Source organism: Mycothermus thermophilus (genome assembly GCF_041956435.1).
Source record: "Mycothermus thermophilus strain CBS 625.91 unplaced genomic scaffold VTJ04scaffold_3, whole genome shotgun sequence".
Classification (NCBI taxonomy): domain Eukaryota; kingdom Fungi; phylum Ascomycota; class Sordariomycetes; order Sordariales; family Chaetomiaceae; genus Mycothermus; species Mycothermus thermophilus.
This window is the reverse complement of record NW_027191429.1, coordinates 2,182,646-2,204,294: the sequence shown is the minus strand read 5'-3', so window position 1 is coordinate 2,204,294 and position 21,649 is coordinate 2,182,646. Positions and strand designations below refer to the sequence as shown.

Here is a 21,649-nt window from a genome sequence, read left to right as displayed (position 1 = left end):
ATTGTTCGAGAGGGGAAGTTGGGCAAACACTTTACTGCCGTGCTCTGGAGATATTTGGCCCAATATGTCTGGTATATCGCCGAGTAGATTGAAGAACGAGCTCCCATAGTCTTGGAGGAACTTTGCGACCGGTCTGCCGCGATTCGTGCGCTAGTTACTCAGTACCTGCCGGTTGTTGCTATCAGCATGTCTTTGCTCTGTGTCACAGATGTCTCGCGGGCACAGAGCTTGATGTGCTCTTGAGACCGTTCATTGCATAGACGACTCGTCGTCGACGACGAAAAGGGAACCAAGGCCGTCCATCAACGGAGCCGATGCTCAGTGTCTCAGTGGTTGGACAGCCTTCTCGTCGAGACGCCGGAGACGCGCTCTTGTCGATTCCGAATCCCTCCCCTTCTCGCCACCACCACCACCGTCGCCTGCTGCTCCCATTCCCGGCAGTTCTGGTGCCATTGGCCGCGGCATACGACTTGCAAGCGAGTCCCCCGCAACCTCTCGCTTCCCCATCAGTGTTGCAAGCTGAACTCGTCATCCCCCCTTGTGTGACATAGGGAAGCAACAGGAGCTGGGAGAGAAAAATGTGGAGTTGGATGGAGAGAAGACGTCAACTGCTCTATTATCCATTTGATGAATGGACACTCATACCTGGCTCGGGAGCTTCAGCGCCAATAGGTATTCGGGTTGGTCCTCATCAAATGCAAGGACGAACTGTGCATCTGCGTTGCCAATTCCCCGCGAAGTTAAGGTTGGTTTGCTTGCCCGAACTTCCCGTCTGGGGAGACTGGAGTGCATGCATAGTCTTGGCCTCGTCGACGCACCTAGGGCGGCCGATCCATGGGAGGGGATTTGATGCGCACCAGACGAACCCACCCTGCCGTCAGTTTGTCGTTCCTGGTTCCACGAAACGCAACAGAAACAGAGCACAGGCCCCAACCCTCACTGAATCTCAGCCATTCGAGATCCAGGGGCCCAGCGGCCCAGCGCCGCAGAGCCTTAGCCCCGGGATATCGGGGCGCCACTTGCGCTAGTTAGCCGCATCGAACACCACGTGCTTGTCGTTGTTGGGGGCTGGTGGGCAGAAAAGCTTGTCTTCACAGCTTGCGTCCTGACTGTTGTTGCCATTGATGATGAATGATGAACAATCGTTGTGTGTTTTGTGCAGTGTAGACCCAGAGTAAAGACGACGCGTGGCTCTGGAGCTTAGACAGAGGCGTGGGAAGTCTGGTACAGGCCGTGGTTGTGTCGCATGGCGTCGTGCTCGTTCCCCGCGATTCCGCCTGACAATCCCACGTTTGCTTGGGACCGAGCTGACAGGACCTCCCTAATTTGCCCACGGCCAACCCAGCGCAGCCGAACTGCCGATAACACAAGCAGCCTCGCCGACATAAGTTCGGAGGAAATCGCAGCGGCCCCGCGAGATGGCGCATGCACGCTTCTCGTCTTGCTGAATAAAAAGACGCCGTTCCCATGGATCTGCTCTGCGCATGCGAAGAAAACGTGCAAGACCAGAAGACGCCGAGCTGTCAAGTGTTTCTGTCATCCATGGATGCGCATGTCGGCTTGCAGAGGTCCCGCTCTGGGTGGCTTCTGGTCTGGTGTGGCCCGGGGCAGCCCTTGCTGTGCGAGCCCTTGCGTTGGGGGAAAAAGTGGAGATCGTCCGTCTTCTCTTCGGCTTCAGGGGTCCCGTGTCCCGTCCCTCGGTCTGGGCGATTGCGAAGGACGCCTTATCGTCCGGGGCAGGGAAGGAGAGAAGCAGGGAATCGTTCCAAGGCTTCGACGCCCTGCCTTCCTGAGTTTAGTGCGAAGCGTTGCGGCGTTGTGCAGTGGGCGTCGGCCCTGCCTTCCTGTCTGTCCGTTGCCAAATGCTAGCCGGGTCCCCTCGCACCTGCCCGACTGACCTCCAAACCTCGACGGGGCCTATCCCCTTCGTGGTCAAGCCGTGTCAAGCCAGGTCAAGCCAATCCAACACAACTGGGGAAGTCTCTCGTTTTTATGCCATCATCAGATCTCGCAGATCGGCATTTTGTCTCTGCCACCTGCGTTGGCTTGTTTTGTGCTTTGTGCTGGGTTGTATCTTCGTTTTGGGCAAATTTACTAAGTAACTTTACCTACCTTACATTTTGCGGCCAGAGATGTTCTGATTTGAGCCCTCTCTTCCCCCGCCTGCCCCCAACGTTACCATCCTCCTCCGGCCGCTACCAATTCCTCCTCAGCTTATCCTCTGGACTGTTCGCTCAGCCTGAAGTGCAACTTCGCTGATCATTTTCCTCCCGTGGATTGTCCGCTGCTTTGGAGCTGTCACCCCCAGGAAAATCCCAAGGTAGGTAGGCAGGCGAAGACATTGTCTTGACTCGCTTTTTTTTCTCTTCCCTCTGTCTGTCCCAAGGTTCCAGGTTGCGCTTCGCTAGGCTGCGCGTCCAAAAATGGTTCCGTTTTGACCTCGCGGCTGTATGAGTATTTCCCGCCGTTGCATTCCTCGTTCCACGAGACGCTGCACCCGCATGCCTGGGGCCATCTCGCCCCATTCCTCCCTTCCAACCCCCCATCCCGCTCTCGCTCTGTGTTGTCTTGTCGCTGTCGTTGTCTCCTGTGCTGTTTGTGTGCCGCGACTTTTCGCAGTTGAAGGTCACCAACAACAGACGAGCAACATCCAGAGCAGACATAGCCAGACAGTCATCCATCACACGTCTGGCTCCCTCTGGTCCAATTCTTCTCGCCAGCGTACGGGCCCAACCAATCTCTCTTGCGCCCCTTGCTCTCCGTTCTTCGCCCGTGGCTGCGGGTCGGGCTGCATCAAGTGAGAAAAGCCATTGGGACCAGTTCCCCTCGTCGACAACGCAGTCCCGTCTTCTCTGTCCACATCGCCCCGGCTTCGTGCTCCCGCGACGTCCATCTCCATCGGCTCATCATTTTCGCTGACCGCACGCTTTTCCCGCAGCTGATGGCACGCCGAACCGGCCTCGCCAGCCTCCCGGGTCCCCTCCTCTGGTAACAGAACGCCCGGTCGTCGCCCAACGTCCGGCCCGGGGGCTGCTCAACACAATGCGCCTTCCTCTCCTCGGGGCCAGCGTCCTTGTCCGTGACGTTCTGCTGCTGCTCTTCGCGTCGCGCCTCGTCGCTGCTGTCGATGACCCATCATCTACCACTACCGATCCGCCAATCGGCAGCCCATTATGGATTCAGCCTTCCGGCGAGTGGTATGTTGCTCCGACGCATTGGGATGGCGGCACGAGGAGATCCCCCTTCTGTTGTCCACCACTCGTTGTATGTCCGGGTTTGCTCACCAGCCTCCTAGGTACGGTATCGACGGCGATTGGTCTCACTTCGCCTTCTTCGTAGGTTCACCTGCGCAGATCGTCTACCTGACTGTCGCCACGGTTCTATCTGAAATATGGGTCATCTCGAGTGGCGGCTGCAGCCCAGGTTAGTCCTCATGTGTAATGACGAAGGTTTTCACGGAGCCATTTCGTACTGACGCGTGCTCCAGTTCAACTATGCATTGATGCCCGTGGTGGCGTGTTCAACTACACAGTGTCCGAGACATGGCGCTCATTGGGGCAGTGGCAGTTGGGAATGAACTACACGGGGATGCAAGGAAATGGGGATTATGGCTTGGACACGATCGCCTTTGTGAACACCGTCACTCGCTATACGACCGCTGTCGATGGCGCTTTGATTGCCGCCATCAACGACACAAACTACTACCAAGGCTTTGTTGGGGTTGGCGTTACCCGGGGCAAATTCGGCAACAAACTCACCAACCCTTTTATTTCACAACTCGCCCAGTCATATGGCTCCATCCCAAGCCATAGCTACGGATACACGGCTGGGGCTTATTACCGCAATGGTAAGATCAGAGAACATGGTGCAGCCAGACCAATCTGTTGTTTTGCTAACAAGACATTTCAGACGGCAAGAAAAAGGGCGTCGTGGCGTCCCTGACTCTGGGAGGTTATGACACGCTGCGTTTCGAACCCCACGACGTCAAGTTTTCGCTTGACCCTGTGATGCGCATTCCTGTCGTGCGACTCCGCGGAGTCACCGCTCAGGTTCCGACCATCGAGGATGCCCCCGCCAAAAATTGGTCCTCGACGGCGCACCCGCTTGTGACTATGGACGACTCCATCATCGCCATCATCGACACCTCGACGCCCTTCCTGTGGCTCCCGACCGAGGTTTGCGAGCGCTTCGCTGCGGCCCTGAACCTGAAATGGAGTGAGGAACTGGGCGTATACATTTTCAAGGATGGTGCCCAGTACAAGGCCTGGCAGGGAGATTCGCCGCTCTCTTTCACCTTCACCCTCTCGAGTTATCATAACGCGGACAATTTCGGCGAACCTCTGAACGCCCCGGGGGTCGTCAACATTACCTTCCCGTCAGCCGCCTTCGCTCAGGTCCTGCGGTACCCCTTCAGAAACGTGATCCAGTGGGGTGAAACGAGCGTCCCCTATTTCCCCCTCAAACGATCTACTCCCGAGGTGAACGGCAACCAATACATCATTGGTAGAGCTTTCATGCAGGAGGCATACATGATTACGAGCTACGACAGGTCCACCTTCTCGCTGCATCAGGCCAAGTTTCCCGAGAATGCCGTAAAGAATTACTCACTCGAACTTATTACGAGACCGTCCGATAGCCCATATCCCAAGTTCTCGCCCGACGCTGAGGAATCCTCTTCACCCTCCCGCGGACTCAACGGTGGCCAAAAGACTGGAATTGCGATCGGCGCTTTTATTATGGGGAGCCTCATAGCCCTTGTTGCGTGGTTCTTCCTCATTCGGAAGCGGAAGCCCAAGTCGACCGACAAGGACGGCCAAGAGGATGAACACAAGGATGAGCCCCAGAACGCGGTAAATGAGAAGGAAGAAGAGGAGGACGATGAACCGAAGAGCCCAGTCAAGCGCATGTTTACCAGGATCATTCGGAGGAAGCGGTCTAGGAAACCCGCGGCGACTGATAGCGAGGAGGAATCTGGCAACCAACCGGTCGAGGTTGCGGCGGACGAACAACATCAGGTGTTCGAGATGGAGGTCCCACCGGAACCTGTGGAGCTCGATAGCCGTGACATTGGGGAAGACGACGATACCGATATCGTCGTCGAGGCTGGGCAGGAGCTGACTCAGTACGAGATCCAGCGGCGGAAACTGGACCGGATGATGCAGGGACCAGTCCCGACCTACACTCCGAGCCCCGTACCCATTCCGGGTGTTGGGCAGGAGAAATCTGCTCAAGATGTCAGCCCAGTCCCCCACTACCGACCATCAGACGATCCCTCGCCAGCATCCTCGCCGACATATGCAAACAGCAACTCTATCCCGGGTACCCTCCCCTCTCCGATGACACCGCACGGCGACTGGAACCGCGGTTTCGACCTCCCCTCGCCCATGACAGTGATGCCTCCATCGCAGTACCTACAGGCACCGTCGAACACAGGTTCCAATCCCAATTCGCCCGTCTCACCTCAGTCACCGCATTCGCCCGTATCCCCGACAACACCACACTCCGCCAACGCACCGAACACTTACACGCCATCGTCCCTTACAAACTCCGGCTCTAACGCATCTCCAACCTCTCTCCACCCCTCCATGACATTCCCCGCTCCCGCCGTCCAGCGGACTCCTATTGACCCGTCGCGCGTCGTGTGCCTGGGCCCGTTACCAGAGAATCTCACCTTCGCGCGCGTTCGGCCGCCAATACCGCGGATCGTTGCCCCAGCCCCACCGAGCCCGTCGGCAGCCGAGCAGGGACAGGCGTTCCTGCAGGCCCAGAACCTCCCACTCCCTCATAGTCCGCGCCATCAGCGCTCACCGACCCAGGGCTCCACGTCCACCTTGGGCAGCAACTACACGGTTGAGGAGACTTCACGTCTCCAGGCGGAGGGCGCGGTGATCCAGCCGACGGTGGTCGTGGCGGATGAGCGCAATGCCGAGTCGAGCCAGGAGAACGAGATGCCCAGGAGTCCTGCGCGTATCGAGACTGGCGCGGAGCTCATCCACGTTCCGCAGGTGGCTGAAAAGAGATATAGCTGGGAGGATGACAGGAGAGGAAGCGTTTGATGGTTTGGATGTTATGGGAGGGGAATGATATATCATAGCCATGATTTTGGTTGATTCTTGTCATCCTCGTTTTTCCTCTTTCTTTCTTTCCCTTTGCTGTTTCTTGGATTGAATACCAGCGCGGAGTTTGGGAGTTGCGATTTTCATTCTGGGATACGAATCACGGGGCAAAAGGGATCAGCTGGTCTGGGAGCTATGAATGGGAGGTAGGATAGGTTTGGGGCAGAACTTGGGTATTTTTTTTTTTTTTTTGGAGTACCAAAGAAGATAGTCGTTGTAGTAACACTCTTTTGGTGGGCGAAACGCTTTTCTTTTTGGAGGTTGCTTTTGTTTACCAAATGTACAATGATATCACGTTGAGGAGGCTGGAGTTGGAATTGGAGTTGGAAAGATAGTTGTTAGTCGCTTCTTGTTGGACAGACATGGCTGGTGGGAGATGACGGCAGGTAAAGTAGGTGTTGTTATGGAAGTAAACCTGACATCCAGATGAAAGGAATACGAGACATTAGTTCGCTCTCATCAGTCCAAGATTTAATGGCAATCCCGGGGTAGGTATTATTTCTGAATGGCGCAGTGATGTCTTCGACGGCACTCATCATCGACCTGAAAGGCCCTACCTAACCTGGCATATGCCTCAATGCTCTCTTTCTCTCCCCTCGTGAGAATCCCATCCATGCGTGATCTCGAAGATCTCTGAATCTCAACGCAGCCAAGCAACGAATCATCCACCCACCTGATGTCAGACAAAGGCAACGCCATCCCATCTGTCCTCGAGAAAATGACCATTTCACCTGGGCTTATCTCTCCTCTCCATACACCAGCTGTGTCCCCCATGCCGCCATCCTCCCAGCAGTAACACTAGGACACCTGGCCCCGCACCTGACCAGGCGGCAGGGAAAGCCATCAGCATGTCCCATCGATCCTCCCTTCCCCGTCTTTACCAACACTCCTGCCAGTACGTCACATTCGCCGGGTTCCCCAACCACTTCTCCGCCTCCTCGACGTTCTTCACCACCTCCCACTTCACCAGGACGTCCATCAGCGCGGCGCGCACCGAGAGGGGCATGCGCCCCGCGTTGCCGCAGACGCAGATGTAGGCGTTCCTCTGGGCGAGCAGCGCGGCGACCTCGCGGCCGTGCTTGCGGATGAGGTGCTGGACGTAGTTCTTGTGGACGTCGTACGACGGCATGGCGCCGGCGTAGATGGCGGACAGGCCGATGGAGAGGTCGCCGGCGGCCTGGGCCATGGGAACGGGCAGGGGGCTGGCGGCGCTCGTTGCGGAGACGGTGGCGTCCCTGTCTGGCTCGATGCCATCGCGCGAAAAGGCCGGGTAGACGGTGAGCCAGTTGCGGTAGCGGTCCTGGGCCCATTCGTGCTCAAAGTAGAAGTCGGCGGCGCGGTTGCGGCAGCCGAAGAAGAGCAGCGTTGGGGCGGGGCGGTCGCGGAGGCAGATGTCGCGGCGGCGCTGGAGCATGGCGCGGATCGGGGCAATGCCGGTGCCCGTCGCGATGGCGATCATGGGCCGCTGGGCGTACATGGGGTGCGTGTGAAGGTTGGGAGAGGTGCTGCGGTTAATCTGCACCGAGATTTCGGTGCCGACGCGCAGGGTCTTGAGATAGCGCGAGCAGAGACCCTGGCGAGGCTTGCGGATGATGGTCTTGTACTCGACCAGCGCCGCGAGGATCTCCAAGATGACGCACGGGTTGCCCTTGTCGTCGGTGACGGCTTCCAGAGTTCCATTGGCGACGCTGAATTCGCGAGGGCGGATGATTGGGAACAGGTCGAGGACTCGCTGAAAGGGGATCTTGACATTGGGGAAGTCCCGAAGCATCTCGATGATGGTCCGGCGAGGACGGCTGGTGTAGTCGTAGAGTTCCTGTTGTTGGCCGGATTTAATGAGCTCTTTGAGCCGCTCCTTTTCCCTCTCATTGTTGGTCATCCAGGTCAACTCCCGAATGAAGCTGCGCTTCGGGACGGCTGTAATGTCCAGGTTGTGCGTCAAGAGCTCTCGAAGCGTGGGGTCATTATGCACCAGATAGAGGTTCTTGGGGCGGTGGTATGGGCGACGCAGAGGCTTGTCGGCATACTCTTCCCAACCCATCAGACTGATGAGCTCCTCCACGTCTTCTGGGTAGTTCATGGGGTAGATTGAGAGCGTCATGCTCCCAAGATTGAGCTTCAGTGCCTCGACAAACTCTTTCTGCATGGCGGGAGCCTGCAGTGCGATGAAGCGCACATCCTGCCAGTGGTCCGGAGGCGTCACTCTGCTGTTCTCAACGACGCGGACCTGCACCATGTTTGGAACAGGGAGAGCAATGGCGGGCGGGCAGCGTTCCGGGTCAGGAAAGTCAACGAGATGCGCCCGCTGCAGGCGGTATTTCTCGGGGTCATCCTTGAGAATGTTTCCCTTGTCCAGGAGCCAAAATTCTCTCGGATGGTCCTGTTCCCAACGGTGGTCGGCCCTGGCCCGTTCGGCAGGGAATTCAGGTTCGTGCCGCCGAGTCCACTCCGCAACCTTCATGACCGCGGGAGGGTGGAAACTGGGATCGACATGCGATATCTCGGCGCGGTCGAACTGCTTTTCGCGGTACTTACGCTCCTCCTCGGAGAGAGTCTCCTCAGGCTTTCCTCCGGGTGCCTCCTCAGGCTTGCCGCCAGAAGACATGGTACGGGGCTCCATGTCTGGGAGAATCTCGAGGGGATATTTGGGAGGGAGCTGGAAGTCTTCGGGAATAGGTTGGATGTGGTCGGGAAGAGGGAAGTCGGATATTAGAGTCTTCTTAAGCTCCTCGAACCACGGGAAATAAATGCTATCAATGCTGCTCCATGGGATTAAAATGTCAGCACCCCGTCGTCGACCGGGGATAGCGGAAACCGGCAGAGGTCGGCGGTCGGCCTGGGAAAATAGAACGGAGAATCGATGTGGCTTTTGGACTTACCCGTTGTCGTGTCGCTCGTCTCCTTCTCCAGCCTTAAAGAACTCGGTTGCTCCAAGCTGCAGGAGTCTTGCTTGTAGTTTCCTCGCCGCCCAGTTGAATCTGGGGAGAAGATGGTAATGTGGTTAGTGTGGGATCACAGAATCAGACCGGCAGAGCATGCCAGAAGATGAACCTGGCGGAACCTGGCGGAAGGTTTGGATCAGGTGAAAGGTCCTCAAGTCCGCAAAGACTGCGAGTTTTCGCGACATACTTTAGATATGAGCTGTCGCCGAGACCAAAGATGGTAAACCTAACTGAGCCCAAGCAGTTGGTATTGTTGAGCTTCTCTCGGCGCAGGTTTTTCCAGAACTTGGTTGTGTTCTTGGGCATATCCCCCTGACCAGTGGTGGACGTGACGAAGACAGCCAGCGATGAGCGGACAACATCTGCCTACGATGGACGTATATTAGATGACGGACCAAATTCAAGCGAGTCGTCCATGTTTCAGGGGCAAACGCACCAGCTTGAAGCTATCCATCTCTCCCACCGATGTCTGGAAGTGCAACCGCTCAGCTAGGTCGCCGATCTCTTTTGCAATCTCCTCCGCGTTCCCGGTCTCACTCCCATACAACACAACCATGGTCCGGCCTGGGATCACTGCGGGCTGTGTCCACGGACTTTTCTCTTCCACAGTGCCCATCTTGGTATATGGTAGTTAATGATACCGGACAGTTACAGTCGTGTTGGTCACACCCCTTAATAATGCGTGCCGTTTTGTTGTCCAGGTTGGCTTAAACCTGACAACGAAGGGTGATGTGAGATGCTTTGGTTGTAACCTGGAAGCTCTTCGACTTTGCAGACAGAACTTATAGGGCGAGGCTGAAACCCAATGACTGCTGATAAAGAGCGACGAGTGGCGATTTCCAGTGTAAGGAGGGAGATTTTTCTCAGTTTGAGACTAACTCCCTGTCTGTTCACGACAATCGGCGGATGGTGAAAGTTCTATCCGGGGTCGTCATTGTTTGGGTTTCTGTTTTCTTTTTGTCTGAGGTCTTTGCTGCCAAGGATGAAGAGAATCTCCGGACTGGGACCGGCGTGTTGGTGACTCTCCCGCCTGCCACCCGCGTCTTGCAGATCTCCGGTGCCGCCTTGTGGTGAAGAGTGGGCCGAGCCAGACCGGCCGCCGGCCGGAGATTGATTAGTCATTCCGGAGTGGTTGTCATGTTGCTCCAAGTTTAGGGTTCGGGTTCCAGGAGATTTCGATCAATGTGTGATGCCATCAGAACCTGGAACCTAAAAAGTCCTTCAACATGCAAAGCGACTATCTCAAGCAGTTAAGTTTGACGGCCTTGGTAAGGTAACCCATATGCTCTGGAAAGGCCAATAATCTATGGAGTCCAAAGTGCTTCAACTCATTGAGGGATATGCAACGGAATCTCTGCTCTCCCATGCCTCTAACATTAGCCGGCAGTCCACAGTCACATGCTTGTCTTGATATGCGGCTTTGGTGATCCCGGGGTACTGGGGTACTGGACTTGAGCCGCATTAAGAGGGACAAGGTTGACAACGTAGATTCTATGACTCCAGCTTTGGTCATGACCATAACTGGTCCTTGTTTGTCATGTCCTCTTATACGGATGTCTCTACAATCTGCCAGCAGCGCAAAGAGTGACCTGATGCTCCAGTTTGTTGCTTCTTGCCACTCTGCTGGACCTCACGCCACGGACATGGCGCCCAAGTTCGAAACATACGTGGCAATATTGTCTGTACCTCAGCCAACGACAAAGTGGAGCCGTGACCCATCTTTCCCTATGACTCCACGGTTCGAAGTATGAGAACATCGTGGAACTCCGGATCTCTCGCTGGTGTGGAGGCCCCTGTGGAGAAAAACATGCACGGCCTTCAGACTCCCCAAACCACAACCTTTTGACTTAGCGGGCTGAAGTTGATCAGGTAGGTTGCGACCAACCACTCTGTAAGGCTGGGTCTGCGTTTGTGCCTCTTGTTGGTTTCGTTGGTTTCGATCCCTGTGGTTGAAATAGCCCAGGCTCCTGGCTTCATCATGGTCAGACTATCGACGTAGTAGCTGGAATGGGGACCCTAGTGGATGTGAATGACGTGGGCGGTGAGTCGTCTGAGCACGAATCAGGCATCTTGTACATACATACAAAGACAAAGAGACCTAAGCAGGGACGCGATTCCCGAGACATTTGATGGCAGATCTGGGCGGGCATTTTGGACATATGTACATACGGACAAAAGACCAAAGCATAGAATTGTGAAGCCAAAGACCTTGCTGACTGATGTTTTGCCAGCAGGTCCTTCCAACTAGGGAGCACCCTGAACTGGTGTTGACAGGCACAATTTCCTGAGGAGCGTGCAGTCATGTGCTTGGATAGTCTGATGTTTGACGCTTCTGAAAGTTCAGGCCAACACAAGCTGGCGACAAGCATGCCGGAGCCTTGGTCAAGAAAAGCCGGAGAGACTTGGGTTACCTATCCGTCACAGCGTTGGCTGGCTTAAAGCCACGAAGCTCGCCAGCCATCACAGATCATCTTCAGCTAACACCGGGGACAGTGGTATGTCAGGTACGGTGGTATAAACCTGGAACTTTGCCTGATTGAGCTATTGTGCGACTTTGGCTTTCCTTCATTCTCTCTGCGATCCTGAACAAAGCGCCTTCCAAAGTTTCAATACCAGGAACATTTCTTACCTAAGAGTGGCAGGTTTAGAAACTTCAACAGGAAAGAACCTGGAACTCGTTCGACAACAGAGCGAGAAACTTCCACTTTCAAACTCTCGGTTTCCATTACTTCAGCCACATCTACTCCGACTTCCGATCTCGCCAAGAACCAACCTCAACAGCATTCCAAGTCCGTCCACGAACATCACCACCCTCCCATCATCCCCAAGACGGGACAACACAAGACACTCATCCAGGTATGTTATCGATTTCGCCCAACTTTCTTTCTTGCCATCGTCGTGCAGTCGGCCTCAAGGGTCCTGCGGTCTGTATTGTTTCATCCCAGTGAGGCATCGTTTCAACGGTTGATGACCTGGCGATGGGCAAACATTCTGACGGGCTCTTGTGACACCCCAAGTGCCTTCCCCTAGCACCCTCCCTAGTCCCTGCCCCACCCAATCGCCGCCCGTGCCCAACATCCCCAGCACGCGACTGCCCAATCCTTGTGCGGCGCCCTTCCAGGCTGGAGCAGGCTGGGGCGGTACGTATCCCCGCCTGGTGCTGCCTTCCGTCTGAAGTGCCCAAAGGGCGGCAGACCCAAAAAAAATATTTGAGGTTCTGGCTCGCTGGCCCGCCTCAACCCACTTTCTTCCCCCTTCTTCCCTCTCCACGTCAACTTCCAAGGATCGATCCAAACAGCTTCCTTCAACCTCTCACCACCACCGTCAATTTTCTCTAGGGCACGAAGCTACCCTGTTAACACTCCCCCTCACCAGAGTTCAACCCACACTCGTCCGTTCAAACCATCGACGCTTGGTGTCTTTCTCCGCCACACCGCACGAACGAGTTCCCCAACACCACACGTCAATACCTCCGTGACCGACTCTCCATCAACCACAGCCATCAACATGTCCGCCAACACCGTGGAGAAAGTCGCTGACGCCAGCGCCACCGCTGCTGTCAATGACGTTACCAACGCTCTGGCCAACACCTCAATCTCTGGCAAGGCCGAGGACAAGCCCGCCAACAACGACGCTGTCCTTGCCAGTGCCGCCGAAGGTCGCCGCCTGTACATCGGCAACCTGGCATATGCGACAACCGAGGGGGAGTTGAAGGACTTCTTCAAGGGCTACCTTGTGTAAGTTGTCATCCAGCCTTTCTTAACATCGACACCATGAATGCGTCGCATGTCCCAGTCTGCCGTCATGCTGTCGTCACCGCCTTCACCGCCTTATGTATTTGACCATCAAAACTAACCATGCGGCTTTCTGCATCCAGTGAGTCCGTGTCAATCCCAAAGAACCCTCGCACCGACCGCCCTGTTGGCTATGCCTTTGTCGACCTCTCGACTCCCAGCGAGGCCGAGCGCGCCATCGCCGAGCTCTCCGGCAAGGAGATCCTCGAGCGTAAGGTGTCCGTCCAGCTCGCCCGCAAGCCGGAGCCGAACGACAAGGGCGAGGGTGCCAATGCTGAGGGTGGTGCCGAGGGTACCCGCCGTCGTCAGTCCACTCGTGGCCGCGGCCGGGCTGGCCGTGGTCGTGGTGGTCGTGCCCGTGGCGGCCGTGCCGCCGCCACCGGCGGTGTAAGTCATCCCCGCCAACGAGCTCTTCAGGAACTGTCGTGGTCCACAACGCACATGGATACTGACGTGGTTCCAGGAGGAGAAGAAGGAGGAGGGCGCTGCCCCCGCCGAGAACGCCGCCCCGGCTGCCGAGAAGGCCCAACCCGAGGCCCTCAAGGACGTTACGAACGAGGCCACCAAGGAGAACAAGGATGCCAAGCCTAGCAAGCCTCAGCCTCGTCCCCGGGAGCGTCGGGAGCGTGGTCCCCCTGCCGACGGTATCCCGTCCAAGACGAAGGTCATGGTCGCTAACCTCCCGTATGACCTGACCGAGGACAAGGTTGGTAGACCATTTCAATTCTCTTAGGCTGTTTGGTGACGGTTCGTGTGCTAACCCCCTCCCAGCTGAAGGAGCTCTTCTCCGCCTACCAGCCCGTGTCCGCCAAGATCGCCCTTCGTCCTATTCCCCGCTTCATGATCAAGAAACTGCAAGCTCGTGGTGAGCCCCGCAAGGGCCGTGGCTTCGGCTTCGTTACCCTGGCCTCGGAGGAACTCCAGCAGAAGGCGGTTGCCGAGATGAACGGCAAGGTCATTGAGGGTCGCGAGATCGCTGTCAAGGTGGCCATCGACAGCCCGGACAAAACAGATGACAACGTCCAGGCTTCCGCTGAGGCGACTCAGACCACCAATGGTACTCAGCAGGCTGAGGCTCCCGCTGCGGCCACCGCTTAGATGATGCTCCGTTTCATTTGAGACGGGCATACTATGGATGCAGCATACGTCAATCAACAAGATGCCGTTGCACCACTAGTTCACTTCGATTCAATTCGGCTAGGTCCATGTTCTCATGTACTACTTTATGATATGACAGGTGCATCTTCTTATGACTGGGAAATGGGTGGATGGTTTTTTTTTTCTTCCAGTTGCCAAGGGCTAGACGGATATTTCACGAAAAACCATCTCATGAGTGGATGGAGGGATGGGTTCTCGTGGCGTCCTGGAATCTGGCACAGGGCTTTCAAAACGGTACATGGTGGGTAGAGTCTGGGAGAACTTGATCCACATCGCCGTTTCTCTTGCAGACATTATCCTCTAATATTTCCATGACTTACGACCTAGCTTTCTTTGGCCTTGTCGCCGTCCTGCGGTTTACCTATGTGTGTGTACACTAGAGATTCCATGAGAGTTACCAAGGGGTCGGGCAACGGCATGATTGAATATGACGATTCGCAGGCTCGGCGGTATGCTGGCCAATATTTTTTGGTGTCCCATTACACTAGCGATTTGTGTGTGTGCGTGCACGTGGGCGGCCGTGTGATATGTGTGAATGTGTCCTGCAGCCGTGGGCTTGGTGATGCTCCTGGTTGCTGGTCGGTCGGGTTGGATTGTGTGTCTAGTGTTCATCCAGACATGTGGCACTGGGTTCATTGGCCAACTTCTCCTGTCTCAGATCTTGGGATGGGGCTCTCTTGTTCCCCTGGTTGCTCGTCAGACCCCTGCACCTCTGATGCGCCCCGCCCAACGAGAGTCCAGAGCCACCAACCTGTCCCCATTGCGATAACCCCCCCTTGATTTTCCCCAGCACCGCGCCTTTCGGCTGCTCTGCTCCATAGGTCCTTTGCCAAACGAAACGAGTGGCCAAACGGCGGTCAGAGGCGCATATGTAACATCTGCAAGTCGGATTGGACCATTGCTACTTTGAAGGAACCCCGGCTTTGTTGTGCGCCAGCGCGACCATCCAACCTCGAGTCATCCACCCAGCCGTCCATCGAGAATACGGAGCGGCACTCGGCCGGCCAACCGCCTTCTTTTCGCATCGCCGCCCCGACCTCGTTTTTACGGACGAGCCGGATTGGCTCGACACACAACTCAGTCCACCTCGCACAACTTAATCAGTGAGCAAAATGGCATCCAAGGGGATGTGGGAGGTTGACCCCGAGACACGGGCGAAGGTAGGTGTCGCGTGTTGCTCTGAGTCTGGTCTAAACGACTTGTAAAAAGAGTGCGCTTTGCTGACCGAGCGCCCTCCGCGCATCTACAGCTCGTCGCGATCCAATCTGAGGCCAAAAACAATATCTGCTGCGACTGCGGAGCGCCATCGCCGCAATGGGCGTCCCCGAAATTCGGCATCTTCATCTGTCTGTCGTGTGCCGGCGTGCACCGCGGCCTGGGCGTGCACATCTCCTTTGTGCGCTCCATCTCCATGGACGCCTTCAAGCCAGCCGAGCTCGAGCGCATGCGCCTCGGCGGCAACGAGAACTGGCGCCGCTTCTTTGAGGAACATGAGGACACCAAGGCCAAGGGGTTGACGTGGGATGATGCGACCATTGCGGAGCGGTACGGCGGCGAGGTTGGTGAGGAGTGGAAGGAGAGGTTGACCTGCAAGATTGAAGGGCGGGAGTATGTGCCTGGAGAGGCCAAGGCCAGGAGACAGCAGCAACAGCAGCAACAACAACAGAGGAATACGTCGTCACGGTCAGGGACGCCGCTGAGTGGTGGGAGCGGGAGCGCGACGCCGCAACAAGGGGGCAAGATCAAGGTGGATGTGGATTACTTTGCTAAGCTGGGCGAGAGGAATGCGCAGCGGCCCGACGACCTGCCTCCGAGCCAGGGCGGGCGGTACCAAGGGTTTGGAAACTCGGCGCCGCGGCCGCAGAGGGACGAGCCTGCTCTGCCGGGGCTTGAGGATCTCTCAAAGGACCCAGTCGGTGCGCTTGCAAAGGGGTTCGGCTGGTTTGCGTCGACGGTGACCAAGACGGCGAAGACGGTCAACGAGGGGTTTATTCAGCCTACTGCGAAGACGGTATGTTTTGCCTGGTTCCTGATGCCACGACGGTAGAGATTTACAATCTACGAGCGAACCTAACTAACCTGATCTCCCAACCCACAGATCGCAGAATCCGACATCGCGGCCCAAGCCCGCAATGTCGCAGTCACCGCCGCCACCACCGCCGCGCGCACCGCGCAAGCCGGCGCCCGCCAGGCGCAGGAAGGGCTCACCCGCTTCGTCGAGGGTCCGCCGGCCGGCGGCTACCGCGCCGTCAACTCGAGCAGCAGCAGCAGCAACTTTGACGAGAGCAAGCGGGCGTTCTGGGACGAGTTTGCCGCTGCCGCAGACCAGAGGAAGAAGTCGGGCACCTCGATCGGGTCGTTGGCCATGGGCAAGGGCGGGAGTAGCAGCAGGCCAGGGGGTGCTGGGACGACGTCCGGGGCCGGGGCGGGGGCACAGTCGAGTGCGAACGCGAAGGATGAGTGGGATGATTGGTGATGGAGAGTTGAATAGGGGAGGTTGTGCTGGTTAATGTGGTGGAAGTGATTAGATGTGTGGTCCGAGGCTATAAGGGGAGAGTATTAGGGGTTCTGGCTTGGTTATGTTGACATGATCATAGAGAAGGTTCTCTTTCACATGATTGGGGCTTCATTTTGCACAACATGGCGAGAGCCGGTCTCGCTTTTCCTGATTACATTATGTTGACACCACAGATATCATGTGTTTTGTTAGTCTTGAGATGCTGTACTCCCGTGGTTGTCACATTGGTGAGGATGGAGTCAGAGGGTTAGGGGTTGATGTGGCGACTCCGTCCTGCCGCTTGGCCGAGGTTGGCATCGGCACTAGCCGGGCCCCACGACAATCGACAGTGCCGCCGCGGATTTGCGAGGGAAGATGAACTTGGATTCGCTTTCTTTGCTCAACCTCGACGTTATCTTCCGCAACCCCATTGATCTCCCCCGGACCCCAGACCCCGCCATGTCAGCGCTACGGATACTGGTACCCGTCAAGCGGGTGATTGACTATGCGGTAAGTTGTGCTCGCACTCCTCACGTCACACGGAGGGGAAGGATGGGAGTGACACCAATTCCACCACTACCCGGCGTTGCACTGTCTAGCATCGAGGGTTTTGTGCTGACGCCGGCATGGCGACAAACAGGTCAAGCCGCGTGTCAACAAGACCCAGACGGGCGTCGAGACGGCTGGCGTCAAGCACAGCATGAACCCGTTCGACGAGCTGTCGGTGGAGGAGAGCGTGCGGATCCGCGAGAAGAAGTCGGCCCCGGGAGGCGTTGAGGACATTTGCGTGCTGAGCGCGGGACCGACCAAGGCGCAGGACGTGCTGCGCACCGCCATGGCGATGGGCGCGGACCGGGCGATCCACGTGGAGGTCAAGGAGGGCGAGGACCTGGAGCCGCTGACGGTGGCCAAGCTGCTCAAGGCGGCCGTCGAGAAGGAGCGCAGCAACCTCGTCATCCTGGGCAAGCAGAGCATCGACGACGACGCGGGCCAGACGGGCCAGATGCTGGCCGGCCTGCTGCGGTGGCCGCAGGCGACGCAGGCGAGCAAGATCGAGTTTGGCGAGGGGGATTCGGTCACGGTGACGCGTGAGGTGGACGGCGGCGTCGAGACGCTCCGTGCGAAGCTCCCCATGGTCATCACTACCGATTTGCGGCTCAACGAGCCCCGCTACGCCAGCCTGCCCAACATCATGAAGGCCAAGAAGAAGCCGCTGGAGAAGAAGACGCTGGCCGACTTTGGCATTATGAACGACAAGAGGCTCAAGGTGCTCAAGGTGACGGGTGAGCATCCCCAGATACTACTCCAGAATCATGGAGGCATTGCAAGTCCCCGATCTGGGCATTCACTTGCTGACACACATGCTCTCCAGAACCACCGGCAAGGCAAGGCGGCGGCAAGGTCGAGGACGTGGACGGGCTTATTTCCAAGCTCAAGGAGCTCGGCGCCATCTAGGCGCGTGCCATGTACTATTGTATGTTCTATGGGTTACAAATCATCCCCTGTTTCAAATAGAGCCGGCAGGTCTGCGTCCTTCTCCGTCCAAGCACGTCGCCATCTGAGTGTCATGTTGAAGTGAGCCCAGCTTTTGATGTCATTGATTCATTGAGTCGAGGCATTGGGGGTCGCAGAGATAAGGATAGATCGGATCTGAGTCTGGAAAGGCAACAAACCCACACCACTGACTCGGCCGTTGTCAAGTCGTCGAGGCTGTGTGGTCCCAAGTTATGAGTGGCACGTGTCGAGTCCGTCACCGGCAGGCTCCGGGTTGCCCGAAGCGGGTCCGAAGCCGCAATCAAGATTTGGCAAGATTCACCTCTGTCGCCCCGATTCAGCATGGTGCTGTCCGCTGCTCCTCCCTCCGTCGGGCTTCCCGTTTTTCGGACCTCTGCCCTGGCGGGTCCCTGGCCAATGACGGCTGAACCAATTGCCCCCGACTGCAGGAAAAAAATCGGGTGGGGCTTGACACTGACAAAGGCCGGCTCATTTTTTTCTGGCATTTCTTCTCCCGCCTCGCCGCCCTCTTCTCGTCTCTTCTGTCTGTTCGAGTCACAGATCTCCCAACAACCTCGATCTTCACCCACAACAGACCCTCACGACACAACCCAGACAACCAACACCACTTCCCCCAATTCCCGGACCGCTTGTCGGCTCCTCCAACATCCTTCTGAGTTCGCCGTTTTCAAAGCCGTGCTGATGAAAGGTCGCATCTCGATCTTTACTTCTCAAGTAAGTTTTGCATGTCGTCCCGTCTCGGATTGTCTCGTGCCTGTTACTCAACCCCACTACCCACGCCCTCCTGGTGTCCGATGTTCAACCCCCTGCCGAAGCCGGCTGCTTGGGTTCGCATGGTTGCCAGTTTTTTTTCTTCCACATGTCCATTGACTTGTTTACTACCTCCTTTTTTCACTTTTTCCTTCCCCTGCGAGCGACAACTCCGTGGATCGGTGCTAATGTGCTGGCGCTTTAGGACTACTTCTCAGGTTCGTGCACCCAACGCCTACCCAGACTCTGGCCACACCGCCACCCACTAACACCAGTAATAGACCATCTCTGGAAAGCCCTGGCAGCTTAAGGCCCTTCTCTCTTTATACTAGACCTTCCCTTCTTTGCCTTTGCGCATTCACCACCACCTACGGAACGACATGTTCTCCTCGTTCGCCGCCCGCGTCCCTACTACCTTGGGCCATGCTGCCCGCAGGGCTCCGCTCCGTCTCTCGACCCAGGTTCGCCTGGCGAGCAGGCTTGTCGTCGACGGCAGCAAGGGCCGCGCCATGCCCCTGAAGAACACCAGGGCTACGGCTGCCGCGTCTGGCATGGATGCCACCTTCACCATCCGAGTATGTTGGACACACCCTGCCTGTTTGGTCCGGCCATGCCTGCTGACGCTCCCTCTCTCTCTCACTATATAGGACGGTCCCGTGTTCCACGGCACTGCCTTTGGTGCCAACTCGAACATCTCGGGTGAAGCTGTCTTCACCACCTCGCTCGTGGGCTATCCCGAGTCCATGACGGATCCCTCGTACCGCGGTCAAATCTTGGTCTTTACCCAGCCCCTGATCGGCAACTATGGTGTCCCCTCGAATGAGCGCGACGAGTATAACCTGCTCAAGTACTTCGAGTCGCCTCACATCCAGTGCGCCGGCATTGTGGTTGCCGATGTGGCTGAGAAGTACAGCCATTGGACCGCCGTCGAGAGCCTGGGCGAGTGGTGCGCCCGTGAGGGCGTGCCCGCCATCTCGGGCGTTGATACCCGCGCCATCGTCACCTACCTGCGCGAGCAGGGTTCCTCGCTCGCCAGGATCACCATTGGCGACGAGTATGACGCCGATGAGGACGAGGGCTACATCGACCCTGGTGCTATCAACCTGGTCAAGCGCGTCAGCACCAAGGCGCCCTTCGTCGTCAACAATCCCAATGCCACCTTCCACATTGCCCTGATTGACTGCGGTGTCAAGGAGAACATCCTGCGCAGCCTGGTCAGCCGTGGGGCGTCGGTCACCGTGTTCCCCTATGACTTCCCGATCCACAAGGTTGCCGACAGCTTTGATGGCGTCTTCATTTCCAACGGCCCTGGCGACCCGACCCACTGCCAGGAGACTGTCTACAACCTCGGCCGTCTGATGGAAACTTCGAATGTTCCCATCATGGGCATTTGCCTTGGCCACCAGTTGCTGGCCCTTGCCGTCGGTGCCAGGACCATCAAGCTCAAGTACGGCAACCGTGCCCACAACATCCCCGCCTTGGACCTCACCACGGGCCAGTGCCACATCACGAGCCAGAACCACGGCTACGCTGTCGACGCCAGCACCCTCCCCAGCGAGTTCAAGGAATACTTTGTCAACCTGAACGATGGCAGCAACGAGGGCATGATCCACAAGAGCCGCCCCATCTTCTCGACCCAGTTCCACCCCGAGGCCAAGGGCGGGCCGATGGACAGCGCCTACCTCTTCGACAAGTACCTGGAGAACGTTGCCCTGTACAAGAGCAACGCCAAGGTGTACCGCGACAACCGCCCGACACAGCTCATGCTCGACATCCTCAGCAAGGAGCGTGTCGGTGTTGAGCCCTCCCCCCTGGCCGCCAATGCCTGATGGGTGTAAGGTTCTTCCCCGAGGTGGGCATGCGGTTCTGGTTCTGGTTCTGTTTGGTTAATTCTTGTGGAGTTTTCATTGTTGGCCTTTGTCACTTGGGTGCCATTTGCTGGGGATATCTGCGTTTCGGGAGTTACGGAGGAAGTTTTGGGGGCCGGGAATTTACCTGGCAAATAACTACTGCGAACGTCGGTTGAAAATGTCGACGGCCTCTTTTCCTTAGTTCGGACAGGTTCTAAAAGCGATTTGTTGCCTGTTTCCCGATGAAATTGCTACTGGGCCATAACGACTGTGACATTGGCCGATGTGGTTTGTGATTGTCGCCAAGTTTTCATGATCGATCCGTCTCACACGTGAAGTATGATTTGTGAGCTGCTCCCCCTTAATTGTTGAGGAATTTCGGCATTTCGAGAATCGAGAGATGAGGCTCCGCTTGGCTCTGCATATGACTGCTTGTTTCATCCCATTCACACGTCCCAACTCAGCACAGAAAGACAAGATCAGATGCAATCAGCTCTTCTCAACTGGGTTATCAACGAAAGGGTGTGTATACAGACAAAGGCCCACACGTACAGATGCATACACTACGTATTGTCACTTCGCTAGGTACTAGTCTCTGGCCTTCGCTTTTCTCCTTCTCTCTCCTGTTGCTCATGCCCAAGGAAGAGAGGCAAGCAAAAAGGAAACAACCCAACCCGTTCCCATCCTTTCTCCCTCCATCCCTTCATTGTACGAGAATACATACATCTTTATATGCTGACATTTCTTGGTCGCCGCCTATTTTCGTCCCACATCCGGCTCCCAAATGCTCCATTCATCCCATGAAAGAAAGCTCATGGTGGTTAGGTATGAACCTCCTTGGGTCCATCATTTCCCCAACCCTCCATCTATTAGCCTCTACTCCAGCTCTCCCATGAAGTAAGTCGCAGGAGCAGCCAAGATGAGGCGCTCTCCCAGGACAATCCTTCCGTCCATCCATCCCTCACCTCAGGCAGCTGTAACGGCAGCCAGCCACAGCCCTCGAGCTAGCTAGCCATTTGGACCCCCT

General features: G+C 56.7%; 10 protein-coding genes across 10 annotated transcripts; 9 read left to right on the top strand and 1 right to left on the bottom strand.

Annotated features, from left to right (window-relative positions):
- Positions 1–64: 64 nt before the first annotated feature.
- On the top strand, positions 65–523 carry VTJ04DRAFT_4913 (uncharacterized protein; the record flags this gene model as incomplete). The annotated part of the gene is made up of 2 exons (XM_069362971.1): positions 65–71; positions 261–523. 2 exons carry the CDS (start codon positions 65–67, stop codon positions 521–523), a joined length of 270 nt encoding a protein of 89 aa, XP_069219864.1.
- A 2,519-nt stretch (positions 524–3,042) lies between these two features.
- VTJ04DRAFT_4912 (uncharacterized protein) lies at positions 3,043–6,056 on the top strand (the record flags this gene model as incomplete). Its single annotated transcript, XM_069362970.1, has 4 exons — positions 3,043–3,197; positions 3,296–3,423; positions 3,488–3,847; positions 3,910–6,056. The coding sequence occupies 4 exons, from the start codon at positions 3,043–3,045 to the stop codon at positions 6,054–6,056; spliced, it is 2,790 nt and encodes a 929-aa protein (XP_069219863.1).
- Positions 6,057–6,993: 937 nt separating this feature from the next.
- Positions 6,994–9,674, bottom strand: VTJ04DRAFT_4911 (uncharacterized protein; the record flags this gene model as incomplete). The annotated part of the gene is made up of 4 exons (XM_069362969.1): positions 6,994–8,875; positions 8,996–9,094; positions 9,246–9,424; positions 9,495–9,674. 4 exons carry the CDS (start codon positions 9,672–9,674, stop codon positions 6,994–6,996), a joined length of 2,340 nt encoding a protein of 779 aa, XP_069219862.1.
- A 2,891-nt stretch (positions 9,675–12,565) lies between these two features.
- On the top strand, positions 12,566–13,950 carry VTJ04DRAFT_4910 (uncharacterized protein; the record flags this gene model as incomplete). The annotated part of the gene is made up of 4 exons (XM_069362968.1): positions 12,566–12,795; positions 12,936–13,239; positions 13,316–13,558; positions 13,624–13,950. 4 exons carry the CDS (start codon positions 12,566–12,568, stop codon positions 13,948–13,950), a joined length of 1,104 nt encoding a protein of 367 aa, XP_069219861.1.
- Positions 13,951–13,983: 33 nt separating this feature from the next.
- VTJ04DRAFT_4909 (uncharacterized protein) lies at positions 13,984–14,390 on the top strand (the record flags this gene model as incomplete). Its single annotated transcript, XM_069362966.1, has 2 exons — positions 13,984–14,244; positions 14,301–14,390. The coding sequence occupies 2 exons, from the start codon at positions 13,984–13,986 to the stop codon at positions 14,388–14,390; spliced, it is 351 nt and encodes a 116-aa protein (XP_069219860.1).
- Positions 14,391–15,122: 732 nt separating this feature from the next.
- On the top strand, positions 15,123–16,486 carry VTJ04DRAFT_4908 (uncharacterized protein; the record flags this gene model as incomplete). Its single annotated transcript, XM_069362965.1, has 3 exons — positions 15,123–15,170; positions 15,260–16,021; positions 16,109–16,486. The coding sequence occupies 3 exons, from the start codon at positions 15,123–15,125 to the stop codon at positions 16,484–16,486; spliced, it is 1,188 nt and encodes a 395-aa protein (XP_069219859.1).
- Positions 16,487–16,882: 396 nt separating this feature from the next.
- Positions 16,883–17,962, top strand: VTJ04DRAFT_4907 (uncharacterized protein; the record flags this gene model as incomplete). The annotated part of the gene is made up of 3 exons (XM_069362964.1): positions 16,883–17,017; positions 17,148–17,790; positions 17,880–17,962. 3 exons carry the CDS (start codon positions 16,883–16,885, stop codon positions 17,960–17,962), a joined length of 861 nt encoding a protein of 286 aa, XP_069219858.1.
- A 381-nt stretch (positions 17,963–18,343) lies between these two features.
- On the top strand, positions 18,344–19,082 carry VTJ04DRAFT_4906 (uncharacterized protein; the record flags this gene model as incomplete). Its single annotated transcript, XM_069362963.1, has 3 exons — positions 18,344–18,736; positions 18,978–18,990; positions 19,054–19,082. The coding sequence occupies 3 exons, from the start codon at positions 18,344–18,346 to the stop codon at positions 19,080–19,082; spliced, it is 435 nt and encodes a 144-aa protein (XP_069219857.1).
- A 70-nt stretch (positions 19,083–19,152) lies between these two features.
- On the top strand, positions 19,153–20,601 carry VTJ04DRAFT_4905 (uncharacterized protein; the record flags this gene model as incomplete). Its single annotated transcript, XM_069362962.1, has 2 exons — positions 19,153–19,347; positions 19,420–20,601. 2 exons carry the CDS (start codon positions 19,153–19,155, stop codon positions 20,599–20,601), a joined length of 1,377 nt encoding a protein of 458 aa, XP_069219856.1.
- A 29-nt stretch (positions 20,602–20,630) lies between these two features.
- On the top strand, positions 20,631–21,630 carry VTJ04DRAFT_4904 (uncharacterized protein; the record flags this gene model as incomplete). The annotated part of the gene is made up of 2 exons (XM_069362961.1): positions 20,631–20,789; positions 21,496–21,630. The coding sequence occupies 2 exons, from the start codon at positions 20,631–20,633 to the stop codon at positions 21,628–21,630; spliced, it is 294 nt and encodes a 97-aa protein (XP_069219855.1).
- Between the last annotated feature and the right edge of the window lie 19 nt (positions 21,631–21,649).